The 24,992-nt window shown below is 44.8% G+C and overlaps 1 protein-coding gene across 1 annotated transcript in view; it reads right to left on the bottom strand.

Annotated features, from left to right (window-relative positions):
• CSF1R (colony stimulating factor 1 receptor) overlaps positions 1–24,992 on the bottom strand; it is a 71,374-nt gene that overhangs the window by 32,292 nt on the left and 14,090 nt on the right. Inside the window, exons 4-9 of the mRNA XM_077326606.1 lie at positions 13,633–13,769; positions 12,508–12,667; positions 11,374–11,563; positions 10,099–10,208; positions 9,455–9,572; positions 1,837–2,024 (exon numbers count right to left, since the gene is read on the bottom strand). Of these exons, the coding sequence (XP_077182721.1) occupies positions 1,837–2,024; positions 9,455–9,572; positions 10,099–10,208; positions 11,374–11,563; positions 12,508–12,667; positions 13,633–13,769 (903 nt within the window). The remainder of the gene's footprint in view (positions 1–1,836; positions 2,025–9,454; positions 9,573–10,098; positions 10,209–11,373; positions 11,564–12,507; positions 12,668–13,632; positions 13,770–24,992) is intronic.

Below are 24,992 nucleotides of genomic sequence, written 5' to 3'. Positions count from 1 at the left end.
ACCCAGAGGGTTCTTGTTAATGGATCTTCTTGGAAAAGAGTGACAAGTGGAGTACCCCAAGGATCTGTCCTGGGGCCTGTGCTGTTCAACATATTTATAAATGATTTGGATGAGAGATTAGAGGGGATACTTATTAAATTTGTAGATGATACTAAACTGGGAGGGGTAGCAAACACAACTGAAGACAGCAACAGAATACAGGATGATCTTGATATGCTCGAGAAGTGGGCTCAACTGAATAAAATGAAGTTCAATAGGGACAAATGTAAAGTTCTGCATTTAGGTAGGAAAAACCAAATACACCAATATAAGATGGGGGAGACTTGTCTTGGCAGTAGCATGTGCGAAAAGGATCCAGGAGTCTTAGTAGACTACATTGAACATGTGTCAGCAGTGTGACTTGGTGGCTAAAAAGGCAAATGGGATTTTGGGCTGTATCAACGGAGTATCATGTTCAGATCACGGGAGGTGATGGTACCGCTATACTCTGCTATGGTTTGGCCTCACTTGGAGTACTGTGTTCAGTTTTGGGCACCCCAATTGAAGAGCGATGTTGACAAACTGGAACGTGTCCAGAGGAGGGCAACAAAGATGGTGAAGGGTTTGGAGACCAAGACATATGAAGAAAGGTTGGGTGAGCTTGGTCTGTTTAGTCTAGAGAGGAGACGACTGAGAGGTGAGCTGATAACCCTCTTCAAGGATTTAAAAGGGTGCCATATGGAGGATGGAGCAGAATTGTTCTCTCTTGCCCCAGAGGGACAGACCAGAATGAATGGGATGAAATTAATTCAAAAGAAATTCCATCTAAACATCCAGAAGAAGTTCCTGACTGTTAGAGCGGTTTCTCAGTGGAACAGGCTTCCTCGGGAGGTGGTGGGATCTCCATGTTTGGAAATTTTTAAACAGAGGCTAGATAGCCATCTGACAGAGAGGCTGATTCTGTGAAGGCAAAGGGGTGGCAGGTTACAGTAGATGAGTGATTGGGATGTGAGTGTCCTGCATAGTGCAGGTGGTTGGACTAGATGACCCATGAGGTCCCTTCCAACTCTATGATTCTAAGTATGTTGGAAACAGACTGGAAACATGGGAATTTTTTTGGTCTTGTATGTAAAAACAAAAATCTTAAACAAAAAGTTTGGGATTGTTTTAATGGAACAACATTTCTTTCCATTAGAATTAGATATACAAAGCCATGTGTTCAGTGAAAAAACTGTGAGCATCAGAGGTGTGGCACTGCGGATACTAAAAAGGGGCAGGTCTGATTATTTCTGTGGATGAAAAACCTATATGCACTGTATGTAAATACAAAATATATTAAGTACAAGTGGGAAATCGCATGGACTTTTGGCTAAAATCAAGTGTAATATTTTTTTTAGATTTCACATTTTTGTCCAAACCTAGGGCCTTTTTCAAGTTGGTAGGAAGATCTATCTTGCCACTTCACAGTTCTGGTCACCTAATTTAAGTATCTAAAGATATTCCAAGTTTGCTATTTGAATATAACAAATATTTTTAAAATACTGAGAAATGCACGAGCAAATTTCTTAATGACAATCGTGTAGCCATCTGATTAGGCCTGTGCATGGATAACTTCCCCTGAAAACTTACAGAATGATTTACAGTGATGACCTTGATCATGGAGACAAACTTGGTTGTCTGACCAGAACATAATGACCAGGCTTCCAGTATGGTTCCAATACATAATGTTTAATATGTTTGCACCCCTTTCACATTGGAAGGTCATTATTTTAAGGTCAAAGTACAACTAACCACAACCTAGTAAGATATCCCTGAAAAGGTAATACTTTTCCAATGAAGTACTTTGATTTATCTCACCTTTACTTGGAGGTGTGTAGAAGTTAAAATGATTTCCTTCGCTGTTAACTGCTAGGCAACAAAATGTGATGTTATCTTTGATCTCCTCAACTAAAAGGATACTCTTCACTGACACTTTACCAAAGGGAATTACATGTAGGATCTGTGGATTGGAGTCCTTCTTAAGCAGCTCTCCATCTTGGCTGCATCTATTAAAAAATCAAAGATAACAGAAGTAATATGGTTGCATCCAGACACTACCATCAGCCATAGTTTGGCAAGTGGGTTGATAAAACCGTAGTTTAATGTGATATCAGAATGGAGACTGCTCAATAAAATGTGATTTTACATTATATTTTCTGTGCTATCCATGTGCATCCTATTATTTTATTTATTTTAGTTTTAGATTTCTAGGCCACCCCTCTCAGGGCAGCAGAGGAAAATAATCTCATACAATAAAATGTTAAAAACCTTAAAATTAGCTAATAAAACATTATTGCATCCCAGAGGCCAGATGTTAAGCCATTCATATAGAATAACTGGCCCAATTTAGATTAGAGGGGGATGATTCAGGTAATAGCCTAGATGGAGATTAAGTGTGTTTTTGTGTGTGTGTGTGGGGGGGTCCTATTAGACAAGAGTGCTGGCTTGGCCTCAACCAAATGCCTGGTGGAAGATAGCTGTTCTCCTACAGTGGGGCCAAAGTCATCCAGAGTGGTTAGGTTATGCCTCTGCTTGCCTAGGTAGAGCAACTGTAATGCAAATTTCTTGCAGCCACTTAGCTGGTGACCAGAGCCTGACCCTTCCAGTTTTAAATTGCCCTACTGTCTAGGTAGAAGATCCTGAACTCTGCTCCTGATCAATTGAATCCACTGGATTTATAAAATAAAACAGCTGCAAAAAGAATATTTTTCTGCCACAAGCAACTTCCTTGCAACTGCAATTCTGAGAAAACTGATAGAGATTTTTCTCCAGGGCTCCCACTTACCCACAGGCGGGTGGGGCCATGACTGACCACGCTGCAAGAGAAAAACAGCAGGAAGGGTCAGAGGTGGCTGTCCAGGACCCTGAAGAGCGGCCCAGAGTTCTGGGCCTCCACTCCTCCAGTGGACCCACATTGGGGGCATGGCTGGTGGCAGCGGATTCCCCACCCCGGCAGGACGGAAGGCTGGGGCACAGGACAAAAGGGTTCTCATGAAGGAGAAAGGTCGAGCTGTGCCAAAAGGCACTGGCTTCTACAAAGCAGCCCCGAAGCCTACAATGAAGCAGAAGCAAGACTCCAGCTGTGGCTATAAGATGTCAGAATCCCCTGATTACTGCCATGAATCAATCAGTTCTTTAGCCCCTGTGTAGCCATTTTGAAGTCTGTCTGTTCTCTAACCCTGAACTGTCTGTTATTGTATTCAGTAAAGTAACAAGTGGTGTTATCACTGCAAGTAGTAACCACTGGCTGCTCCAAGGCCAACGCTGGGCATGTTATCATTATTGGCTGCTTTTCCAGATGGCACCTGGACATGGAAGGCTTATTGTGTCTGTGTATGTGTGAACATCTTTGGAGAGAATAGCTGGGGGATAAGAACTGTGTTTCATATTGGGAAGCCAGATTCGGCTTTGATCGTCCTGGATAGAACTGCTAAGAATAAACCCTTGCTTTTGAAAGAAGTCGTTCTTTCTAGTCTGTCATCCTGACATACGCGCTCCAGAGCTCTGGAACGCATGCTGCCCACGGGCCGCACTAAGCAGCCACAGGACTGCTCAGCTGAGGAGCCGCTTGAGAAATGCCACTGGAAGCACACAGGGCTGTTGAGCCCTGCAGGTGAGCTATATTTGCTAGAGCTTCGGTCAAGGACTGGCTCCCCAGATCTCCAGTCTTTTGAGGGCTACAGGGGCATCCCGGAGCTCTGGGAACAAGTCCCCAATAGATGGCAACAGTCACAGTGCCCAGGGGGCTCCCAGGATTCCAAAATAGTGCCGCCCATGTGATCCCCAAACATGGTGTCTTCTTCCCCCTACTTGCACAACTCTGAGCTCAGTGCTGACAAGGGGAGGGGCTGACCTCTACTCTCCGCCAAGGTCTGCCATAGGCCCTTCCTCTCAAGGGGGGGGGGGTAGCTCAGTTGCACCACAAGTCCTCTGGCCACCGAAAAAACAAAACAAAACAAAACAATGGGATAAGGAACTATTGTTCCTGGACTTCTTTGAATGGAGAAAGGTTTGGCCCAGGAGGGTTAGGGAGTCAGCCAGAGGGCACTCATGGGGCGAGTTCCCATCCATTCCGCATGCCCCCTAGGGGCCACAAGGAACAGGAATAGAAGGATTCAGAATGCTATGCCACTGGCTTTTCTGAGCACCTGCCTCATACCTCATACCTACACAGGTGCACAGGGGTCAGCCCTCCCTGGCACGGACACAGTACATGCTCCCCCAGTGAGGCACGTTCTGCAGCTACCCTATCTGAGGGTCCTTCAGAAAAGGAGGAGGAGGAACTCTCAGGAGATAAGCCCATTGATACCCTAGACATGTCCACCAGACTCTTCCAGGCAGAATACCTGCAACGCTTCTGCCAAAGGTAATTTCTACAGAGCTTCTGCAGCCCTATCCAACTTCACTAGGGACATTGTCATCTGGACCGACAACATGATGAAGTCTCCAAAGTTTCAGCAAAACAGTGGCAAAAGAGTCCTTCCTGAAAATCAAGATGGTGGCGGAGTTTGCCGTGGATGAGTCCCAGGTCTCTTTACACTTCTGCGCAAGGGCACAGGCAGCCAGTGTTACCATTAGTTGAACATTTGGCTCAAACATTGGAAGGTTGATCACATCTCAAAGACCACACTGTCTACTTCCAAGCCTTTCTGGCAGACTCCTCTTCTGTGAATCAAACTTGGACAAGGTCCTTGCAGAGATGAAAGAAAAGTAGAAGGCCATGCCTGCCACATCCAGCTTCAGCAGAGACAAGGATAACAGAAGCAGCAGTACTTTCGCAACTACCACACTTCTGGCAGGGCTAGAGACTCAAGGGACTTCAGAAGTTTCTGCTCTGCAAAATAGAGGCTCAAGTTTGTACAGCAGCAGTCCCAGCCCTTCAGGCAGGACAAGAGCCAGCAAGCCCAGAAGTGCTCTGACTACCTTGTTGGGGGCAGGCTCCATTTCATCCGCAGGGTCTGGAGCCACACCACAACAGACCAGTGGGTGCTGGGCATAATTTTGTAGGGCTACCAGATAGAACTCACAGCAGCCCCCCCCAAACTACTTTGTCCAGTCTCCTACTCCTAAGACACTCCCAAGACAAAGGTCTTTATTAAGCCAAGCCATTCAACATTCAGTCAACATCGGGACCATAGATGAGGCCCCCCTCGCCAAGGATCCTCAGGAGTCCCATTCTTCTTCTTGTGTCAAATAAATAGGGGGGGGGGGGCGAGCAGTCCTCAGCCTCAGAGGTCTAAACTGATGGGTGAAGAGACATCAGTTCAGGATGGAGTCCCTGAGACATATTCTTCAGATTCTACAGTGGAATGACATGTTGATGTACCTGGACATTCATGAGGTGTACCTTCACGTACCAGTCCACCTGGACTCCAGAAAATACCTCTGGTTCTGTCACCAGGGGATGCACTTCCAAATCACATAATTCTGCCTGTGCTATGCAAAAGGTCATACTGGTGCTGGTAGTGAATTGGCACAAAGGAGAAATTCACTTCTATTCTTATTTAGACGCTTTGTTGGTGAGGGCCAAGGATCAGGGGACAGCAAAGTCAGCCACACGACACACTATCTCCATCCCTCAGACCCACGATTTTCCTGCTCAACAGCAACAAGAGTTACTTGACAGCGACTGCAGACCTAGTGCACCTGGGGGTGAGGATTTGTGCACACAGCACAACTGTCTTCTACCAGTTGACAGAGAAAAGTGATACAGCTGGTTACAGAGATCATGGCCAGCAGGGCACTCAATCTTATGCACCTAGTGATGCTTTATGGGCTGATGATATCCACCATTGACATGGTGCCTGTGGCTCGCTCACTTGAGACTGCTGCAGTCGGTGCTTCTACCATTCCAGCGGGACATTGCAAGATAAAGAAACAAGACATTGATACTGCCTACATCAATCCGCAAAGAGCTCCTGTGGTGGACCCTTCCAGAAAATCTGACAAAAGGCATACGATTCAGTCATCTGAAGCACATTGTGGTCACTACAGATGTAAGCCAGAGGGGCTGGGGAGCTCATTGAGAGGAACTCACTGCACAGGGCAGATGGTGCTAACCAGACCAGGGGCATGGCATAAACTAGCCGGAACTTCAGCCAGTCAAGCTGGCACTTCTACACTTCCCTCCAGCTCTTCGATGCACATGTTCTGGTGTGCATGGGAAACATGACTGCGAAGCCGCACATCAACAGATAGGGTGGCATGAGTTCCCGCACACTGTACCTTGAGGCATCCCTGCTCAAGAGAGGGACAGAGCAGAACCCTGCCAGTCTCAGGGCTGAACACCTGAAGGGCCTCGGCAACCATCAAGTGGATTGACCCAGCAGACAAGATCTCAACTCAGAAGAGTGGAATTTGAGTCTGGAGGTCTTCCACCAGATCATGGCCAAGTCCAGCATCCTAGTGATGGACCTCCTGGCGACATCTTAGAATGCACAGGCGTCGAGGTTCCTGACGCACTATTGCCACCCAGCGGCAGAGGGGGTGGATGGGCTCAGTTGCCCATGGTCTCAAGGACTTCTGTACATGTTTCTGCAAGGTGTTACACAGGATCTAATGGAAAAGCAATTGCGATTGTCATGGCACAACATTGGCCTTGATGGCCATGGTTCCCAGACCTGATTCGACTGTCACTGTCAGACCCATGGCCATTGCTATCCAGGAAGGGCCTTCTGCTTCAAGGGCCATTTCTACACCCAGACCTATTGTGGTGCAGCAGATGGCCTGGAAGTTGAGCAATGCTTTTCTCTGGAATCTAGGTTTCACCACTGAGATAGTGGACACCGTGTTGCAAGCAAGGAGACCATCCACCAGATGCATGTACAGCCATACTTGGCGCACCTTCCTGACATGGGACTCCAACAAAGGCCTGATAACAACACTTCTGTCCTACAAGGACACCATAGACTTCCTGTATGACGGGAGGCAGTATTGCTTGAAGGCTAACACCCTAAGAAGACAAGTGACAGATCTTAATGCCATCTTAGGCATTGACCATTCCAACTCCCTGATGAAGAAAGCATACGTCAGATGTTTCTCAAAGGGATCAAGTAGCCAGATCTGTCGATTCAACATAGCTTCCCAACATGGTAGTTACCTATAGTTCTTTGCACCTTAACCAAGCCTTCCTTGAACCCATCTGTCAGTCCAAACTCAAGTACTTGTCGTGGAAGGCGGCCTTCCTGTGGTCACCACTTCAGCCAGGCAGATCTCTGAAATGGCTGCCTTACCATCCAGGAAAGAACTCTGCTTCTTCAGGAAGGATGCAGTCAATTCCAAAGGCCTCTTCATGCTTTCACTGCAAAGAGCTGGTGGTCCTCCCTGATTTTTACCCCAAACCGTGGACACAAGAGGAGAGGGACTAGTATACACTGAATGTGCGATGGGCCCTGCACATCAGCTTATGCAGAATGGCAGGCTCGGACGCATTGTTCATCTCCCATGGCAGGACAAACAGTGACTGGAAAGTTTCTTTGGCTACAATCGCTTATTATCAAGGCCTATGAAGTCCAAGGCAAGATTGCTCCAAGGAAGATCATGGCACACTCCACTTGCACCGTAGCATCATCCACAGACTTCTCCATCAGTGCACTAGTGGTAGAGATCTGCCATATAGCTACATGGTCTTTTTTCTCCAACTTCATAAGACACTACCACAGAGACCAGGAATCTCTCTGGAGGCTGACTTTGGCTGTTGTGTCTTGCAACAACTCTAGAGTGAATGAGACATGTAGTCTCCCACCCCAGGCACAGCTTGGGTACTGCTAACCACCCTGGATGACTTTGGCCCCACTGTAGGAGAATGAAACATTGGACTCACCAGAAGGTTTCTTCTCTCCAGTGGGGCAAAGTCATCCACATTCCGCCCAAGGGATAGAGTGCACATTCATGCACACACACACACACATTAAATAAATGTACAAACAAACAAAAAACAAACAAATGACAGCCTGACATTATATGAGAATGCAGCAGGGCTTGGGAACAACTGGAAGGTCAGGCTCTGGTCACCAGCGAAGTGGCTGCAAGAAATTTGCATTACAATTGCCCTACCTAGGCAAGCAGAGGCATAACCTAACCACTCTGGATGACTTTGTCCCACTGGAGAGAAGAAACCTTCAGGTGAGTCCAATGTTTCATTTTGCAGGCTCTTAGGAACTTTTGAAATTTTGTAAGGGCCTGGATCTCTGTTGGCAGCTCATTCCACCAGGATGGAACCAGGGCCAAAAAAGCACTGGCTGTGGTCAAGGCCAGTGTACTTCTCTGGGCCCTGACATACCAGCCTGTTGGAATTTGCAGAGTGAAGAGTTCTTCAGGGGGCATATATAGAAAGATGATCCCTCAGGCACGCAGGTCCCAAATCACATAAGGCCTTAAAGGTCAGAACCAGCACGTTAAATCTGATCCGGAATTCAACTGGCAGACAGCACAGCTGCTGGAGGACAGGTCGAATGTGAGCTGTCCATGAGGTCCACATAAGGAACTGGGAAGCTGCATCCTGAACCAGTTGTAGTTTCTGGGTCAGGGATAAGGGAAGGCCCACCTACAGTGAGTTATAGTAATTAGTCTTTTTGGACTAGCCATGATCAGCATTATTAACACACTAGCTGCAAAGCCTGTTCCTAAGAATGGGGCTTGAAAGTGTCACCCCCTTGGCCCCTGGCCAGGCAGCTTAAGGTGGTTTTGTGCTGCAACTCACAGCCAGATCAAGTGGGGCAGGTGGGGGCTGGGCAGCTCATTATCAGGGCCAGGACAGAGCTCCTTAGCAGGTAGTGAGCAGGCTGGGAGGCCCTCATCAGCAGGCCCAGCCTAGCAAGCCAAGAGGCCCTCGTTAGGAGGCCCTCCACCATGACCCTTTGCCCAGGGCCCTCTCCCCTTACCTGCTGCTGGCTCCAGGCACTGAGGCATCTGAGAGCAAAGAGGCTAGAGTCCAAGGACGGAGGGCGGAGGGCGGGAGCTGCAGGGGAAGGGGCAATCAGAGCAAAGCTGGCTGCACCCTGATTAGCCCTATTCTAACTTGGACAGCCGGACACGTCCCACCCCCTAGGCTGTTTCATAAATATATAGAGGAACAACAATGCATAAGTATTATTATTGTGAATAGTCTGACTAGACCCCATCATATCAAACAGCAGAGTATATCCTACCAGTTTCCTCACTGCAGCTCCTGTCCCATGTGGCTTTTGTTCACATGTGTCACACAATCCTCAGTACAGCTTTTTTTGGGTGGTCAAAGCCCCCCACCCCATCAGTAAAAGAGCTGATAGGAACCAGAATGGTAACACAATGGATGACGTTCATCCCCACAGTTTTTCCAAACTACTGATGAATTAATGACTTTTTAAAACCAATATTGGTGCTCAGTTATTTTCCTCAACAGAGTAATTTATTGATAACCTGATTTGACTTTTTATGTAGATGGGTATTCACTCACCTGGGTGCAGAATGATGGCGAGGCAATGTATACCACTCAATATGTGGAGCTGGGTAGCCAGTAGCTTCACACCAAAGGCTGGTGGAATTATTATTCACCATGTAGGTTTCAGGTGGAACTGCACAAAAAACATAGAGAAGCAATGAAGTACTCAGCCCATGTACATCTTAATTCCATGTCCTGTTCTTTGATAAACAATATAAAAACTGCTTTATGAAATACAGTTGGGAAAGAAGGTAACATGCCAATGACTCATCCAACATGGCCTTTGCATATGAGCTGCTCTGTAGCTGGTTTGCCTTTTAACTGAGTAAGAGCAAGTCAAGAGCAGTCAAGATTTTCTTTCTGTGTGAGATACTTCCATCTCCCTCATAAAAGGCAGTGAGGTTCAGGGCTGAACTTTGACCCTTATGAATGATTACAGCAATTTGTAGCCACAGGAAGAGTTAAGACAGGTGTTTATACTGCTCAATCATTAGAACTATTTTTGGAGGTCTTTGACAGCATCTCATTTGCCTACAGGAAGAGCAGCAAGTTTCACTCTGAAACTTCTTCACTTTGGTTCCTTGGTTGCAGTTTAATTTTCTTGTGTTCTTTTTGAACTTTTGGAATATTGATGGAATAGCAGTGAACTGAGCACTTACCCTTCACAGTGATGTTGAATATAACTGAGGCACTGGCATCATGATTCTCAGCAAAAAAAATGTACATTCCACTCATCGTTTCCCACATCCTGCTCAGTCTAAATGTATTCCTGTACATCCCCCAAGAGAAAACAAATATGTATTTTGTACTCTTTATAAAGACAACTAGACTTCACAGCCCAAGTGCATTAGTTTCACAATACATGCCTCGTGTAATTGAGAAAATTAGGGGATGAAGGCATAACTCTCCCTTAGAAACATTAGCCAGCTGCCTGGAAGCAGTGACAGGATGGCTCAAGCAGAGTTGTCTGAAGCTCAACCCTTCAAAGACAGAGGTCCTGTGGCTGGGCAGGAAGGGCCCAAGCGCACTTACCACCCTGGATGGAATGCAGCTATCAGTGGCCCAGTCCACCAGGAACCTGGGCGTGATTTTTGATGCCTCCCTCTCAATGGTGACTCAGGTTGCAATGGTAGCATGGCTGGCATTCTACCACCTTTGCCAAGCCAAACTACTAGCTCCCTACTTGGCTCCAGAACACCTAGCCACAGTGATCCATGCCACAGTCACCTCTAGGCTGCACTTCCACAACTCGCTGTAAGAATGGCGTGCCCTTGACTTTGATCTGGAAACTGCAACTAGTCCAGAACACAGCCACCAAGGTCCTCACAGCAACACCTCAAAGGTCTCACATTCAGCCCATCCTCCAGCATCTGCGCTGGCTTCGGGTTGAATTCCATTAGAGTGGTATCATCTGCATATCTGAGGTTGTTGATATTTCTTCCTGCAATCTTGATCCCAATTTGTGACTCCTCTAACCTCGCATTTCTCATGATGTGCTCCGCATACAAGTTAAATAGGTAAGGCGATAGTATACAGCCTTGCCAAACTCTTTCTCAATATATTTAAGATAGTGTATAACTATTTCTACAAAATATCCCTCAAGGGACTACTAGGGTAGAATTTGATGCCTATTAGGGCTCATGTTTGGATTGTCCGACCAAGGGCTGCCTGAATGCCTGAGTGTGTAAAGTGCCATCAAGTTGCAGTCAAATTATGGTGACCCCAGCAAAGGGCTTTCAAGGCAAGTGAGAAGCAGAGGTGGCTTGTCATGGCCTTCCTCTGCAGAGTCTTCCTCAGTAATCTCCTATCCAAGTACTGACCCTCCTTAGCTTCCAAGATCTGGTGGGATTGGTCTATACCATGCTATACCATGCTCTAACAACTCTTTATGAAATAAATTATAGTTTGGACAGAATAGATCCACAGTCTTTTACCTGGTGTAATCAGAACTCATTTGGCTGTTTAGTGTGACATCTTGGAAGCCACTTGATGGGTTGATATATGTCCATGTCCAGTTGTGAACTCTGTGGTAAGCATCAATGAGCACCTCCAGTTCCAGGCTTTCAGTTAAGCTGACCTCCTGGGTTGTATTCTGTAGGGTGGACAAATGAACAAAGCCTCTCTCTGAAAAGAAAGATTAAAATGTCACATGGGAAGGAATGTGATGCTTTCAATAATCACAGTCATTAGAACAAATTTAGAGTCCAGTGGCAACTTTAAGACCAACGAAGTCTTATTCAAGGTATTAATACCTTGTGTGCACGCACACAAAATCTCATGCCTTGAATAAGGGTTTGTTTTTGGTCTTAAAGGTGCCATTGGACTCTAAATTTGTTCTGCAGCTTCAGACCAACATGGCTACCCAACTTGAATTGAGTCATTAGAGGGCTACAAAAAAGTACCCCTCCAACTCATAAGAAATCTGTGTCTTTTCTGAAAAGGATTTTGCATCCTTAGAGATTATGATGATTCTCAGTTCATAAATATTATAGGACTCAGGGAAGATGACCATTTTATAAAACCGAATTATAAGGCAGCTGATAACTTTTGAAGTGTTTATAAGGAATTTGCATATAAAATCACAGAGTAAATTGTGCTTTATCAGGTGACTAGCTAAAAGGGCTGTGTGTTTTTAAGACATTGTAAAACACATAGGACAGAACAAAAAAGTGCAAAACATCATGCAGAACAGACTGTCTCTCAGAATTTCAGCTAATAGCCATTAGAGAACAGCAACCCTTTTGCATAGGTTGAGTGGAAGTGACTGGGATTGTATTCCTGGTTTATAATATTTTTCTTCCAGAAAAGTGTAAGAGTCTTACTCTTTATTATGCATCTCCTGTATTGAGTGATAGGATGCTGAAGGGACAAAAGACCTTTTCAGAGAGCACCAAAATCTCTTCTGAAATCCTTTTTCATACACTTCAATTTTTGTTATACCAAGTAAATTATGATGACTCCAATAATAAAGCAATACAAGTCCCAAATTAGCCTATTAGGCAGAATCTATTTGACTAATCCAGAATAGGGAAGACTTGCCTTCCCCGGATCCATCAAGAGTTGCTCACCTGTCACTTGAAGAATGGCAGAAGTATTACTGGATCCTTCAGAAGAGTTTCCAAAGCAAGTATATTTCCCAGTATTACTCAACTGCACCTCTGGAATATACAAATTCAGTACTGTAATATATTCTTTGTAACGGCTCCCATAGGTTTCATTCACGTGGACCTGTAGCCAAGTTGGATAGAAGATGATCACAACACATGTTGGGAAACAAAACATTGTTTCTGTTATTATTACCTTTACTAAATCTACATCTTTAAGATCCATCCAAAAACATGTGTAGATAAATCATGCAAAGAATAAAGCTCAAGTTAGTCTACTTAAGTTAAATGGGCAGGGTACTGATTTCATTTATGGCTATGTTGCTTCTCAGATTGGGATAGTGACATACAAAAACTGGGCAGTCACTAAATAGCCTTAAAACACCAACAGAAACCAACTACTGTATTTGCTGCCGTATAAGACTAGTTTCCCCCCCTGAAAAACATGCCTCCAAGTGTGTGTGTGTGTGGGGGGGGGGGGTCATCCTATACGCCGGGTGCACTTCAGTTGGCCTCTATAGTGGCCTCCCGATGCCTGCCCACCTCATTCTACATACCATCCAGTATCGCGCGGTATCCAGCGTAGCCGCAGCGGGTCATTAGCAAGGCTGCGGTGAGCATCAGCAGCGAGACAGGGGTGCCAGCCTTTTTGGTGTGACCGGCCCGCCCCTTGTCTACGCAGAGCTCGCACATGTGCACTTGCACACTAGTGCCGGTCACAGGGAGATGCAGGGGAGGGCCAGGTATATAACAATATCTTGAGTGGAAATGTTGGGGGGTCATCTTATATGCCCAATCGTCTTATACGCCGGCAAATACGGTATTTTTTTTCTTACCATCATTAGCTTGGGTATAAATCTCAATAAAATTAATAAGATTCATGATGGCAGAGTAGGCTGAGGATCACAGTCAATGCATGCATTCCATAATGATTTGGTTGGAAAGATTATGGTTTTAAAAAATGCTCAGGGAACCATGAAACAGACGGTTTACATCTTTTTACTAATTACAAAACCTTGCTGTCTACTCCAGTCACATAGTAAAAGACATATTTACAATACTTGCTAAAAATTATAGAAAATTACTTACGTTTTGAGAAAGAGGATAAAGCCAGTTGCAATCATATCTGGTGAGATGGTAACTTAGCTTGCAGGTGATACTGAATGGTTCGCCCTGGACTCTCACATAGTATTTGTTTCCAATTGTGACAGACACAGGCTCCGTTTCTAAGTAAAGTTAGAAAGGACAGTTATTATTGTTCAATATTCCCTAAATCTGAACTTAAACCAGTGCAAAATGAAGTAAGGTTCATATAACAACACAACCGTCCATCAAAAAGGTATGTAAAGTTCCAAGAATGTGGTCTTTGAACCAGTACAATGTAGTGGTTAATGTCAAATTAGGAAAGGGGACACTCAGGACTGAAAATGCTCTTTAAGATTGGAACATAGTATAAATATAATAACCTTAGACCACTTTGTTTCCCATTGTTCAAATTGTATATTATAATCAAATTCCTGTGCCACTTTATCATACATGCTTCTTTTCTCAATGCTATCCACTCTTTAAACCAAACCAAACTATTTGCTGCAAAATATAAATTCAAATTAGACAATGTCAACTCTTCTCTTTCTTCAGCATCTTGTAAGATTTTAAGTTTAACACTTTCTCACCGCCTCCTGCCACTTAAATTTTGATATGTCTCTTTGCCATGGGTTAAATTGAACATCAGAAATCATTAGAAGAATTGTCTGAAGTAGAAATAACATTTTAGGTAAGACATTCATTTTAATCACTGCAATTCTCCCCCAAAGACAATTTCTGTATCTCCCATCTTAACAGATCTCTTGTGATTTCATTCCATATTTTAACAAAGTTATTTTAAAATAACAGAATTCTTGTCAACATAATACCCAGATTCTCACCTTCTTCTCAATCTTAAAACCATTTTTTCTGCATCAACTATATTTGATCCAGCATATTCAAATTTTTGGCTAACATCTTGGCTTTTTCTTTATTCTAAATCCTGCCAATGCATCAAATGCTTTTAGTTTTGTCCTTAAAATCTCTATCTCTTAGAGAGGTTATTCTTAAATCAAAACCAGGTCATCTGCATAAGCTCTCAATATATACATTTATTTACTCCTTTAACCCTCTCATCTTGTCTTATATTTCTATTTAAAATTTCCAGAGTAAAATAAACAATAAAAGTAACTGTGGACAACCTTATCTAGTTCCTTTTTGGATTTCATACTGTTTGATCAAATCTCCATTCTTGCTGTCTGTGTAGAATAAATTGATTTCACCCATTTTAATCCCCCCTTAAAAAATCCATGTTTCCCAAGAAAAAAAAGTGCACCTAAAAATATAATTGCTGTTTATTTTTTTAAAATATTTTTCCAAATATTATACTACTAGGGGCAAAGTCCATTGTATCCAAGAATACAACGGGCGCTAAAGCTTGGCAATGGGAGGAGTTGTTCAGTCTGTAAGGGCATGGGGTTGAATGTATGTGTTGTGTGGGAGGTTGTGGTGGCATGGTGGCAAATGAGGCCATGGGTGTGGAGATATGGGTGTCAAGAACCTATGGTGTGGAATGTTCATTGTGTATGGGAGAGGACTGACCTTTGGGAATTGTGGCATAGTGGTTACAGATGAGCTTTCCAGAGCCACGTCCTCAGATATGTGAAGGGAAAATCAGACTGGAGACTCTTCTTAGGGGAAGATTACATGGCAACCAATTCCCCCCAGTTCTGCGTCATTTCCCTTCTTGTGGGAATTAGGCCACAGACACCGAAATGCCCCTCTGCCCTGATACACATGGGGTAGACACAGTACACAGGTGTCCACCCTGTTCCTTCTTTTCCATTTTTTCACTGTTGATAAAATGTTATGTGCCCACATGCTTCTTTCATGGTTGCTCCTTAGAAGAACGGATTTTTGTACCCTATTGCTTACTACCCAAAGGAGTCTCAAAGCAGTTCACAAACACCTTTTCCATTCGTCTCCCCACAATAGTCAACCTGTGAGAGGTCTGAGAGAACTGGGAATGGGCCGCAGTGACCCAGCAGGCCTCAGGTGTCTCAAAGCATTTCCCAATCATCATCCCTTCCTCTCCCTCTCACTATTTACAGTTTCAGGCTGTAAGTATTTATTTAGATCTTCCTGCACTTTCCAGACTCACAGGACTGATGCTGGTCTGCCTGTCTGCGCCCCAGAATACAAACAGTTGCTGGGAAGGGCTGGACATAGCCCATAGCCCAGGAGGGACACTCCTGCACCACTCCCTCCCAAGTGCAGGCAAAAATGGCTCCTTTGAAGGCTGGACTCTGAGGCATTGTACGATTTTGAAGTCCCACCTCCAAACCTCCAGGAATATTTCTAACCCAGGGGTAGCCAACCTCCAGGTGGAGCCTGGAGAGCTCCTGGAATTACAGCTCACCCGTAGAGTATAAAGATCAGCTCTCCAGGCAGAAAGGGCTACTTTGGAGAGGGCTGTGGTAGAGAAGAAGCATTTAAGGCCTCCCACACAGGTTGTTGTTGTTGAATTGAAAGACTTGAGGCCTACTGCACAGGGTTGTTGTGCAGATGAAACAGGAGACAAAAGAGCCAGTTTCATCTGCAGAATAACTCTGTGAAGTGGCCTCAAAACTGATTCCCATGCAATCCCACCTTCCTACAAAATACCCCCCCTGCTGCCACCACTCCCCACCCCGAATGGCAGAATCTTTCTGCTGTGGCTGTGCCCCCAGGGGGGCACATTTCAGTGCCAGAACAAATCTGGTGTTCAAATTTGTCCCCCAGGGGACATAGAAAGCTGTGGAGCATGTAGCTCCACAGCAACACATTGGCAGTAGCCTGGAGTGGCACCGCTGGTGGGGTATCAGCCTCTGAGACCTCCTGACTTGCCCGAGATTTTGCCACAGGTCCTGCTCAATTTTTTTTTTAAAGTATAGGCAAGTTAAGGTACAGGGGAGACCTGGCACTCTAAAGTGGAGGGCATTTCTCCATAAAGTGCATTATTCATCTGAGCCATTTTCAGTGACAGAAATCTGAGTTAGAGCTCCTGAGGCAGAGATTTTGACAAATGGCTCCTTCCTCAGCCTGAGCAAAAGAGGGAACAACAACAACAAAACACCCTCAAGCTTTGATCATGATGGAATAATTACCACTTTTTTCTTGCTAAATCAGCTTAACCACTGATGATATTTATATTAGGGAGAGGGGAAGTAAGAAGAAGTGAATCAGAGCCTTAGAATGCTGAGGAAGGCAATGTGAACTAAAAACCTCGGCAATGTCTTTCAGTGGCTGAGGAAACACATTGCAAATGGTTATCTCTGCTTTGATTAGGTGGCTACATTTTCTCCCTCCGGTAACCCCACCCCCCTTAAGATTGCTATTCCTCCACTTTTATGCCCTATTCTAGACTCTAAAACGGATTCAAGGTTAGCATGGTCATATGTATGCTAGGGCTGGCATTCTGGTAAAATAACCGGTCAAATATTCTCAATTAAATAGTTGTACCATAGTCTATTGTTGTAAAAATTGCCTGAAGACAATGATTGGGCCAAAGTTCTGACAGGGTCCGCCCACACAGCTCAGCCAGGGGCAATCTGGAGACATGGCTGCCAGTCTGCCCCTGACCACCGAAGGGAGAGGAGGTCAGTAGGGCTGCCAAGGGGGATGAGAACAGAGGCTTGGACAGGCTGCGCCAGCCCTTTTCACCCCAAGGCTGTCCTGTCATGTCCAACTGCAAATTGCAAATTGCCCTGGAACCCTGACAGAACTGGCAGGAGGCTGGAGAGTGCGCTCCCTCCCCCTTCCTTCAGGCCTGATGCGAAGGAGCCTCTGACAGCCCCTGACTGAGGGGAGGGAGGTATTTCTGAGAGCAATGCAGGGGGAGTCTGAAGGGATTCCTTTTGAGGGTGGGGAAATTTCCCCTTCTGCCAAACAATTGGCTGACAAGGAGGCCACAGAAAAGCCCCTTCTCACTTAAAACACTGTTCTGGCTGGCCTAGCTGCAAGAGGGTAGACACAGCCAAGCCATGTGTATTTCTTCTTCACAACTCTCTGCAGATTTGAGGCCTACTGCACAGTGTTATTCTGCAGACAAAACTGGATGATGTTGCTGAGGTTCTTTTGTCTCCTGTTTCATCTGCACAACAACCCTAAGCAGTAGGCCTTGTGTTTTTATTCTTTTATTGTGTGATCCACCGTGAGCCCAATTGGGAACAGCAGTATACAAATTTTAACAAATAACAAATAACAAATAATATATTCCACCAGGTTGATGGTTGAGGCTGGGGTCAGCAAATCAGGGACATCGCTCCTCCCCCAGGAGTCGGAGTGTACACTACTCCCCCCATCCTGTCCTCTTCACCTCTTGATAATGGGGGAGGGATGGGATTTTTAGCCATCATGTTAGTAGTTTGATGTTTTAATGGGGATTTTAATGGGATTAGTTGTTGTGACCCGCCTCGAGCCTGTCGGGAGAGGCAAGAAATAATAATGATAATGATAATGATAATGATGATGATGATGATGAATAATTGAAATTCTTTCAATTCAACAACTACCTGTGTGGGAGGCCTCAAATGTTTCTTCTCCACCACAACCCTGTCCAAAGGGGAGCTGCCTGGGGAGCTGATCTTTATAATCTGCAGATGACCTGTAATTCCAGGAGCTCCCCAGGCTACCCCTGGGTTGGATATATTCCTGCAGGTTTGGAGGTGGGACTTCAAATTGTACAATGCCTCAGAGTCTGGCCTTAAAAGGAGCCATTTTTGCCTGCAGAGCTGATCATTATAATCTAGAGGTGAGTATTATAACCTAGTGCAAGCAGGCTTGCAGACTGTAGTTGCAAGGGTGTGGTGCAGGTGTGTCCGTCCAGGGCTATGGGCTATGGCCAGCCCTTACCAGCAACTGCTTGTATTCTGGGGCATGAACAGACAGACCAGCATCAGTCCTGTGAGCCTGGAAAGTGCAGGAAGATCTAAAATAATATTTACAGCCTGCAACTGTAAATAGTGAACAAGTAAATGGCTGGAGAGACATGGAAACTGACGTGACTTTTTCAAGTTTGGCCTGGCAAGTAAAAAAGCAGTTTAAAAAACCTTACTTAGATCAAGACTGCTGAGCACAGAGAGACCTCCTCATAGGGTTGCTAGCTTCCATGTGAGGCTCTCTACCCCACCTCCCTCACAAGGAGTCTGCTATGGGGAGAGGAAGGGAAGATGATTGGAAACTGCTTTGAGACACCTGAGGCCTGCTGGGTCACTGAGACCCATTCCCAGTTCTCACAGCCACACATCCCTCACAGGTTGTCTATTGTGGGGAGATGAAGGGAAATGGTGTTTGTAAACCGCTTTGAGACTCCTTTGGGTAGTAAACAACAGGGTACAAAAATCCAGTTCTTCTTTTTCTAAGGAGCAACCATGAAAGAAGCATGTGGGCACCAACATTTTATCAGTAGTGAAAAAAGGGAGACAGAAGGAGCAGGGTAGACACATGTGTACTGTCTGATTTTCCCTTCACATATCTGAAGACATGGCTCTAGAAAGCTCATCTGTAAACACTATGCCACTATTCCCAAAGGTCAGTCCTCTCCCACACTCAACAAACATTCCACACCACAGGTTCATGACACCCATATCTCCACACCCATGCCCTCATTTGTCATCACACCACCACAACCTCCCACACAGCACACACATTCAACCCCATGCCCTTACAGACTGAACAACCCCTCCCCGCCCTCTTCCCACCGCCAAGCTCTAGCACCTCTAGTAATGGTAATAATGTTTTTATTTTCCTTATGCATTAGACGCTGAGCAAGTTGCATCCACAGCATTGAAAAAGTCTTGAAACATTATTCAGGCTTCAAGAGAAGCCCCCGGAAGTTACATCACCAGGCCATTTCCTGGATGTGACATCACCAGCCCATTCACACAGTACAGGAAGTGACATCACATATATATTTTCAGATGATTTGTGAACAGAACCATGTTTGACCTGTGGGCTGGCTACCAGTTTGCTCTTCTTCATCAAAGGGAGCCTACTGTGGGAGCCTGTAAAATAAGGCCATAGGAGGCCTGCTCTGACACTCCCCTTGCCAGAAACAGGTAAAACCTGGGCAGGTGCTCAGATGGTAGTGGGTCAAATTTCTGCTGATTCACAACGTTGATGCCAGCCTGGTCCCCTCCCAGCCTTGGCCCACTTTAGGGCCCCCGATGGCCCACAGCAAGGGAATGCTGATATTTTAGTGTTCCCTTTTTGGCTCCCTCGGCTATGGTGCCCCAGTAGGAACAGAAAATGCCCCATTCTTCTTTGAGGTGCAGCAGAGCCAAACAGGGTGTTTTTAAAACTTGCCATGAAGGTGAGATTGCACTGGCACTCAAGTCCACCCTTGTGGAAGAAACCCCACTGTTCCTCCCCACCACTGCTTCAGCAAATCACAGCAGAACCTTTCCACCATGGAGTTATGTGTGGGCACACACAACTCCAGGGCAGAATGTATGTGCCAGGGGAAATCTTTCCCCATCAGCACACAAGAAGTGGCAGTGCATGCTGCCCCACTGCAAGAAACTGGTGGCGGCCCGATGTGGACACCACCATGCATAATGGGTCTGAGAGTACTTATCTCTCTGGATTCCAGTTGCTTCCATGTACAATGAGCCTTGGTGAGTAAGGATGTGTATGGCTGGGCCTCTCCCTTTCCTTCCAGGAACATCATTGGCCATGGGGGGGGGGGCATGTCAACATGACCATATTGTCATGTCACCTACTAATTCTTTAAACACCTGTATTAAAATTAATTAATCCCAACCAATCAGTGAAATGTTCTGGGGCCATCGTGAAATTCCATCGAGAAAGCCTGCTTTGTAGCATCATATGTTGGCAAAGAACAGAAGCCGGGGGGGCTGCTCCCTTCCCCCTTCTGTTAGGTCTAGCAACAAAAGGAAATTTCTCCTGCTGGCCACCAGCTGTAATAGCAGAGATCTCCAAACAGGAGGATGTTCTTCAGCAACACTTTTAAAAAAATTCTTTTATTAATCTATAATAGAGGATGGTATTGCAGAATAAAACCCCAAAAGAAGAGCTACTGTACAATGTTATTTACATTTATAGACACCTTACCAAACATTATTATTTTGTTAACTTTATATTATGTCTACCTTCATGGCAGTCCAAAGAAAAACTTCTTTATTTCAGTGATGAGTAAAGTAACAAAGTAATGCTAGATACATCAACCACAGCTACTGATGGTGGTGAATTTCACATGAAACTTTACTGCCCATGCAGTCTGTCCATTTTTGCTGGTTGCTTAGGGAACTGACAGAATAGAAATGTTAACTCATTCAAAGGGTGAACAGCACTGTCTGTATTCTGTTTTAACTTCATGATGTCATGAAACCAAATGAGAGTGGCTACACAGCACAGCAGAACAATTTATTGTTGTAAGCCACCTCAGGACAACTTAATTAAGAGAGGCGGGATATAAATCAAATACACAGATAAAAATAAATTGTCAGGATATCTATTCATATCTATCAGAATCTTTGTCCACCAAGAGCAATATTGTCTACCCAGGCTGGTAGCAACTACTCAGAGTCTCTGATAGAAGTCTTTCACATCACCTACAATCTGATCCTTTTAACTGGAAATGCTGGGGAATAACCCCAGGATCTTCCGAATGCTGAGCAGATGCTCTACCACTGAGACATGGTCTCTCCCCAAAAAAACTTCCTGCTTGCTATGTGGAAGGAAAATGTTTTAAAAGGTTATATCAACTACCCATAATTATTATAACATCAATCAACTGTGGTAGTTCAATGAATATTGCTGGCACTTTATAGCCTCAGTTTCTTGACCAGTCTTCCTTGGTATTTCAAAATCATCACATGAGCACACAATTGTCTGATTTAATCACAATTTGATTGCTTGCTATTTTAATTCTTGAACTTAAGGATGAACTATGGTTGCGTGTATGAAATCCAGCGTTATTCATGATGACACCTATACACCTAGGAGCTGCTCCTTCTTAGCAAGGGGCAAATATGTATTCACTGATTTCAAGTGTATTCCTAGGAGGCACAATTCCTCCTCAAACTCACAACAGCCTGAAACCATGTCAGAATTCTTGTACTACCTGGCTTTCAAAAGTCAGATGGGAAACAATGGGCCTTTTCATTGTTTGCAGCGGTATTTTATTATGATTTATTGTTGCCTATCCAATATATTCGGGATCAGCAACAAAGCCACCAGCCTTTCCAATGAACATGGGAATAGGCCTTCTGTAAAGGTAAAGGTATCCCCTGTGCAAGCACCGGGTCATGGGGTGACGCCCTCCAGCGTTTTCATGGCAGACTCAATACGGGGTGGTTTGCCAGTGCCTTCCCCAGTCATTACCGTTTACCCCCCAGCAAGCTGGGTACTCATTTTACCGACCTCGGAAGGATGGAAGGCTGAGTCAACTTGAGCCGGCTGCTGGGATTGAACTCTCAGCCTCATGGGCAAAGCTTTCAGACGGCTGCCTTACCACTGTGCCAAAAGAGGCTCTTAGGCCTTCTGTAGAGGATGGCAATACCAAACACTGACCAGGCCTACCATCTAAACAGCATCACAGGTTTGGGAATAGGATGAGAAGATCCAGCATGCTTCCCAGTCCTTCTGCGTTGAGTACACAGATCTTTGTTCCCTGGGAGGATATTGTTATGTCTTATTGTGTAAAATTTATGGCAGCTTGCAGCAGTGAGATTCAGTGAGAGACATAATATTTTGTCACCACTAATGTCTTATCTTAAGGGGCTGGGTCCAAACATGTCTGGAATTAGATTTGTTTATGCCTTTGCTTATTCTAAGTTGTACCTTGGCTCTTGCAGATAGGTTGCTTTTTTGGGGGGGCGGGGGGAATAAATTATTCCCAATTAGCCTGATAAATGTATCTTTGTGCTGCACATGAAAGGCAGTCTCTCCAAGGAGAGGAAAGGGCACACTGATTTGTTCTCTACTTTGTCTGATTTGTTTTATTTTATTTAATTTATATATCACCCTCCCCGAAGGCTCAGGGTGGTTCACATAAAACAGAACAGAAACAATACAGAAAACTTAGATTAACAATAATGAATGAAGTGAAAAAACAAGCGACATGTAACAGTAGAAAAATGTGGGAAACATTACATTAACTCATACTGATAGCCCAGTGGGTTGGGCGGAATTATGGTGGGTGCCTTAGGAGGGGGCTCAGGAGGAGGGCCCTTGGGAAGTGATGGCACGGGCTGACCTCAACCAAATTCCCGGTGGAGGAACTCCCTTTTGCAGGCCCTGCAGAACTGATGTCAAAGAATGAGGCTTTAGCACCTGGCTCAGGAGCCTGATGCGTAGGATGTGGCAAAATGCCATATTACTAAGCCCAGCCTTTCTAAGTAACCAATGTTTTCCAAAGCTGCTTTGAAGTGGGAAACTTTGAGAGGATGGTGGGAAGGAACAGCATTTTCCCATACTGATGTGTCTACAGCTAAAGGAGTCACATTTCTGGGACACTCACGACTATATCTCCTGTTGTTGATAAAGACAAAAGTAAATAGCAATCATAGTATGAGGAAAGAGGAATCTTAACCATTTCTTGCTACTCCTTTTTCTTGACCCCTAACTATCCTTTGGAGTAGCTATTTGTCATGTTGGAGAAACAAGCAGACAACTTGTGTGCATTTCCCTACAGGGCAAGTAGAAGAGGGGAGACATTTTATGTTGGGAGAATAAAACAGGATGGGAATCCTTTTCTCCAGTGCCTCGCCTTCAGTAGAATGCCCCCCCCCCCAGCTGCTATGTACTAATAACAATGCTCAGAATATCTATTCACAGCATCTTGTCTTCTAGGGTTTGCCTGGTCTCCCCTGGCCACCAGTGGGGGTGGCGGGGGTAGTGTTGCCAGCTGCAGTTTGAGAGACTTCTGAAGGTTTGTGGGTGGAGCTTGAGGATGGCAGTGGCCTCAGTGGGGTGGAATATCATGGAGTCCACCCTGCTAACCATCCATTTTCTTTCGAGGAAGTGAGCTCTGTAATCTGGAGATGAGCTGTAATACTGGGGGATCCCAGAATCCCACCTGGAGGCTGGCATGCATATTGTGCACACTGGCTTCAACATGTATCTGTTTTACGTCTTGCATTTGTGTACATGCAACTCTTGTGATACTCTATTCTTCTGCAGTTATTTAGTTACATGCGCAGAGTTTTATTATAATAGAATATCAGGGACTGTAAAACCAGCTTTTTCAGTTTCTTCAAAATCTAGGATGACTTTTTTTGACATTTCTCATGCTGACCACCATGAATTTTCACATAAGCTGCAGAACATCACACATGCTGTTACTTTCCCACTTCCTTCATACTTCCCGTAACTGCAGGCCACACTAATATTGCATAACAGGGATGTTCTGAGACCCATCCAAGCTGTGACACTACGACTGTTATCTGCTGTCAGATATCCAAAAGCTAAACGAGAAACACAATCCAGTTTCTCCTTAACCAATCTATGGCAGAAAAATGGATGCTTAAAGTGATCCTACCTTGAGCAGGGGGTTGGACTAGATGCCCCTTTCCATAGTTATAAAATCTGATGTCCCCACTGAATATCAGACAACATAATAGTACATTAAATAAATGTGCTAAATCAGGGGTGCCAAACATTGGCTCTCCAGATGTCAGGGCTCATGGGAATTGTAGTCCATGGACATCTGGAGAGCTGCTGTTTGGCCACTCCTGATTCTGAGACCGGTTTCATTCTTTGTGTTACATAATTGGGAATTTCGAAATTAGGGATTTAAAAAAAAATAATGTACGTGCTTTTATATAGGCAGGGCGAAGAGGGGGGGGGAGGAGTTGAGCATGGCCAGGCAAGGAGATTGATATTAATAGGAAACTTCCTTTGGATAAATATACACAGGTTGGAGTGTTTGGAAAGAAATTCGTTTTTTTAAAAAATATATTTATTTTTTATATAGGACTCAAATTCTGATTTGGTTTGACAAAAGCTGGTTTAATTCATTTTTGCATGTAACTTGGAACAGTCCAGGATTATACCACGATAAACCAAGACATTGGCATCCAGACATCATGTGAAACCAGAATTAATACTAACTGTGATAGGCAAACTGTCTTCCGATCCTGGTGTGACAAACACTGACTAACTATAGTTAGTACACACTTGCATTCATAGACATACTAAACACTGTTATTTTAATTAAACAGTGGTTCTGCACAATGACTCATCTAAGCCTTTATGAATGTGTGTGCATGGAGGACAATCAAGTTGCAACTGAGTTACAGCAAAACCCAGAGGGTTTTCAAGGCAAGTAATTAAGCAGAGACCATTTGCCTTCCAGAGCCTTCCAGAGCCAGTGGACTATAATCTAGAGAGTGGGGGTTGATTCCCCATTTCGCACGCAGCCT

This window comes from Paroedura picta, chromosome 3, assembly GCF_049243985.1.
Source record: "Paroedura picta isolate Pp20150507F chromosome 3, Ppicta_v3.0, whole genome shotgun sequence".
NCBI lineage: Eukaryota > Metazoa > Chordata > Lepidosauria > Squamata > Gekkonidae > Paroedura > Paroedura picta.
Note: the sequence above shows the minus strand (reverse complement) of the source record. Positions and strands in the feature narration are given on the sequence as shown.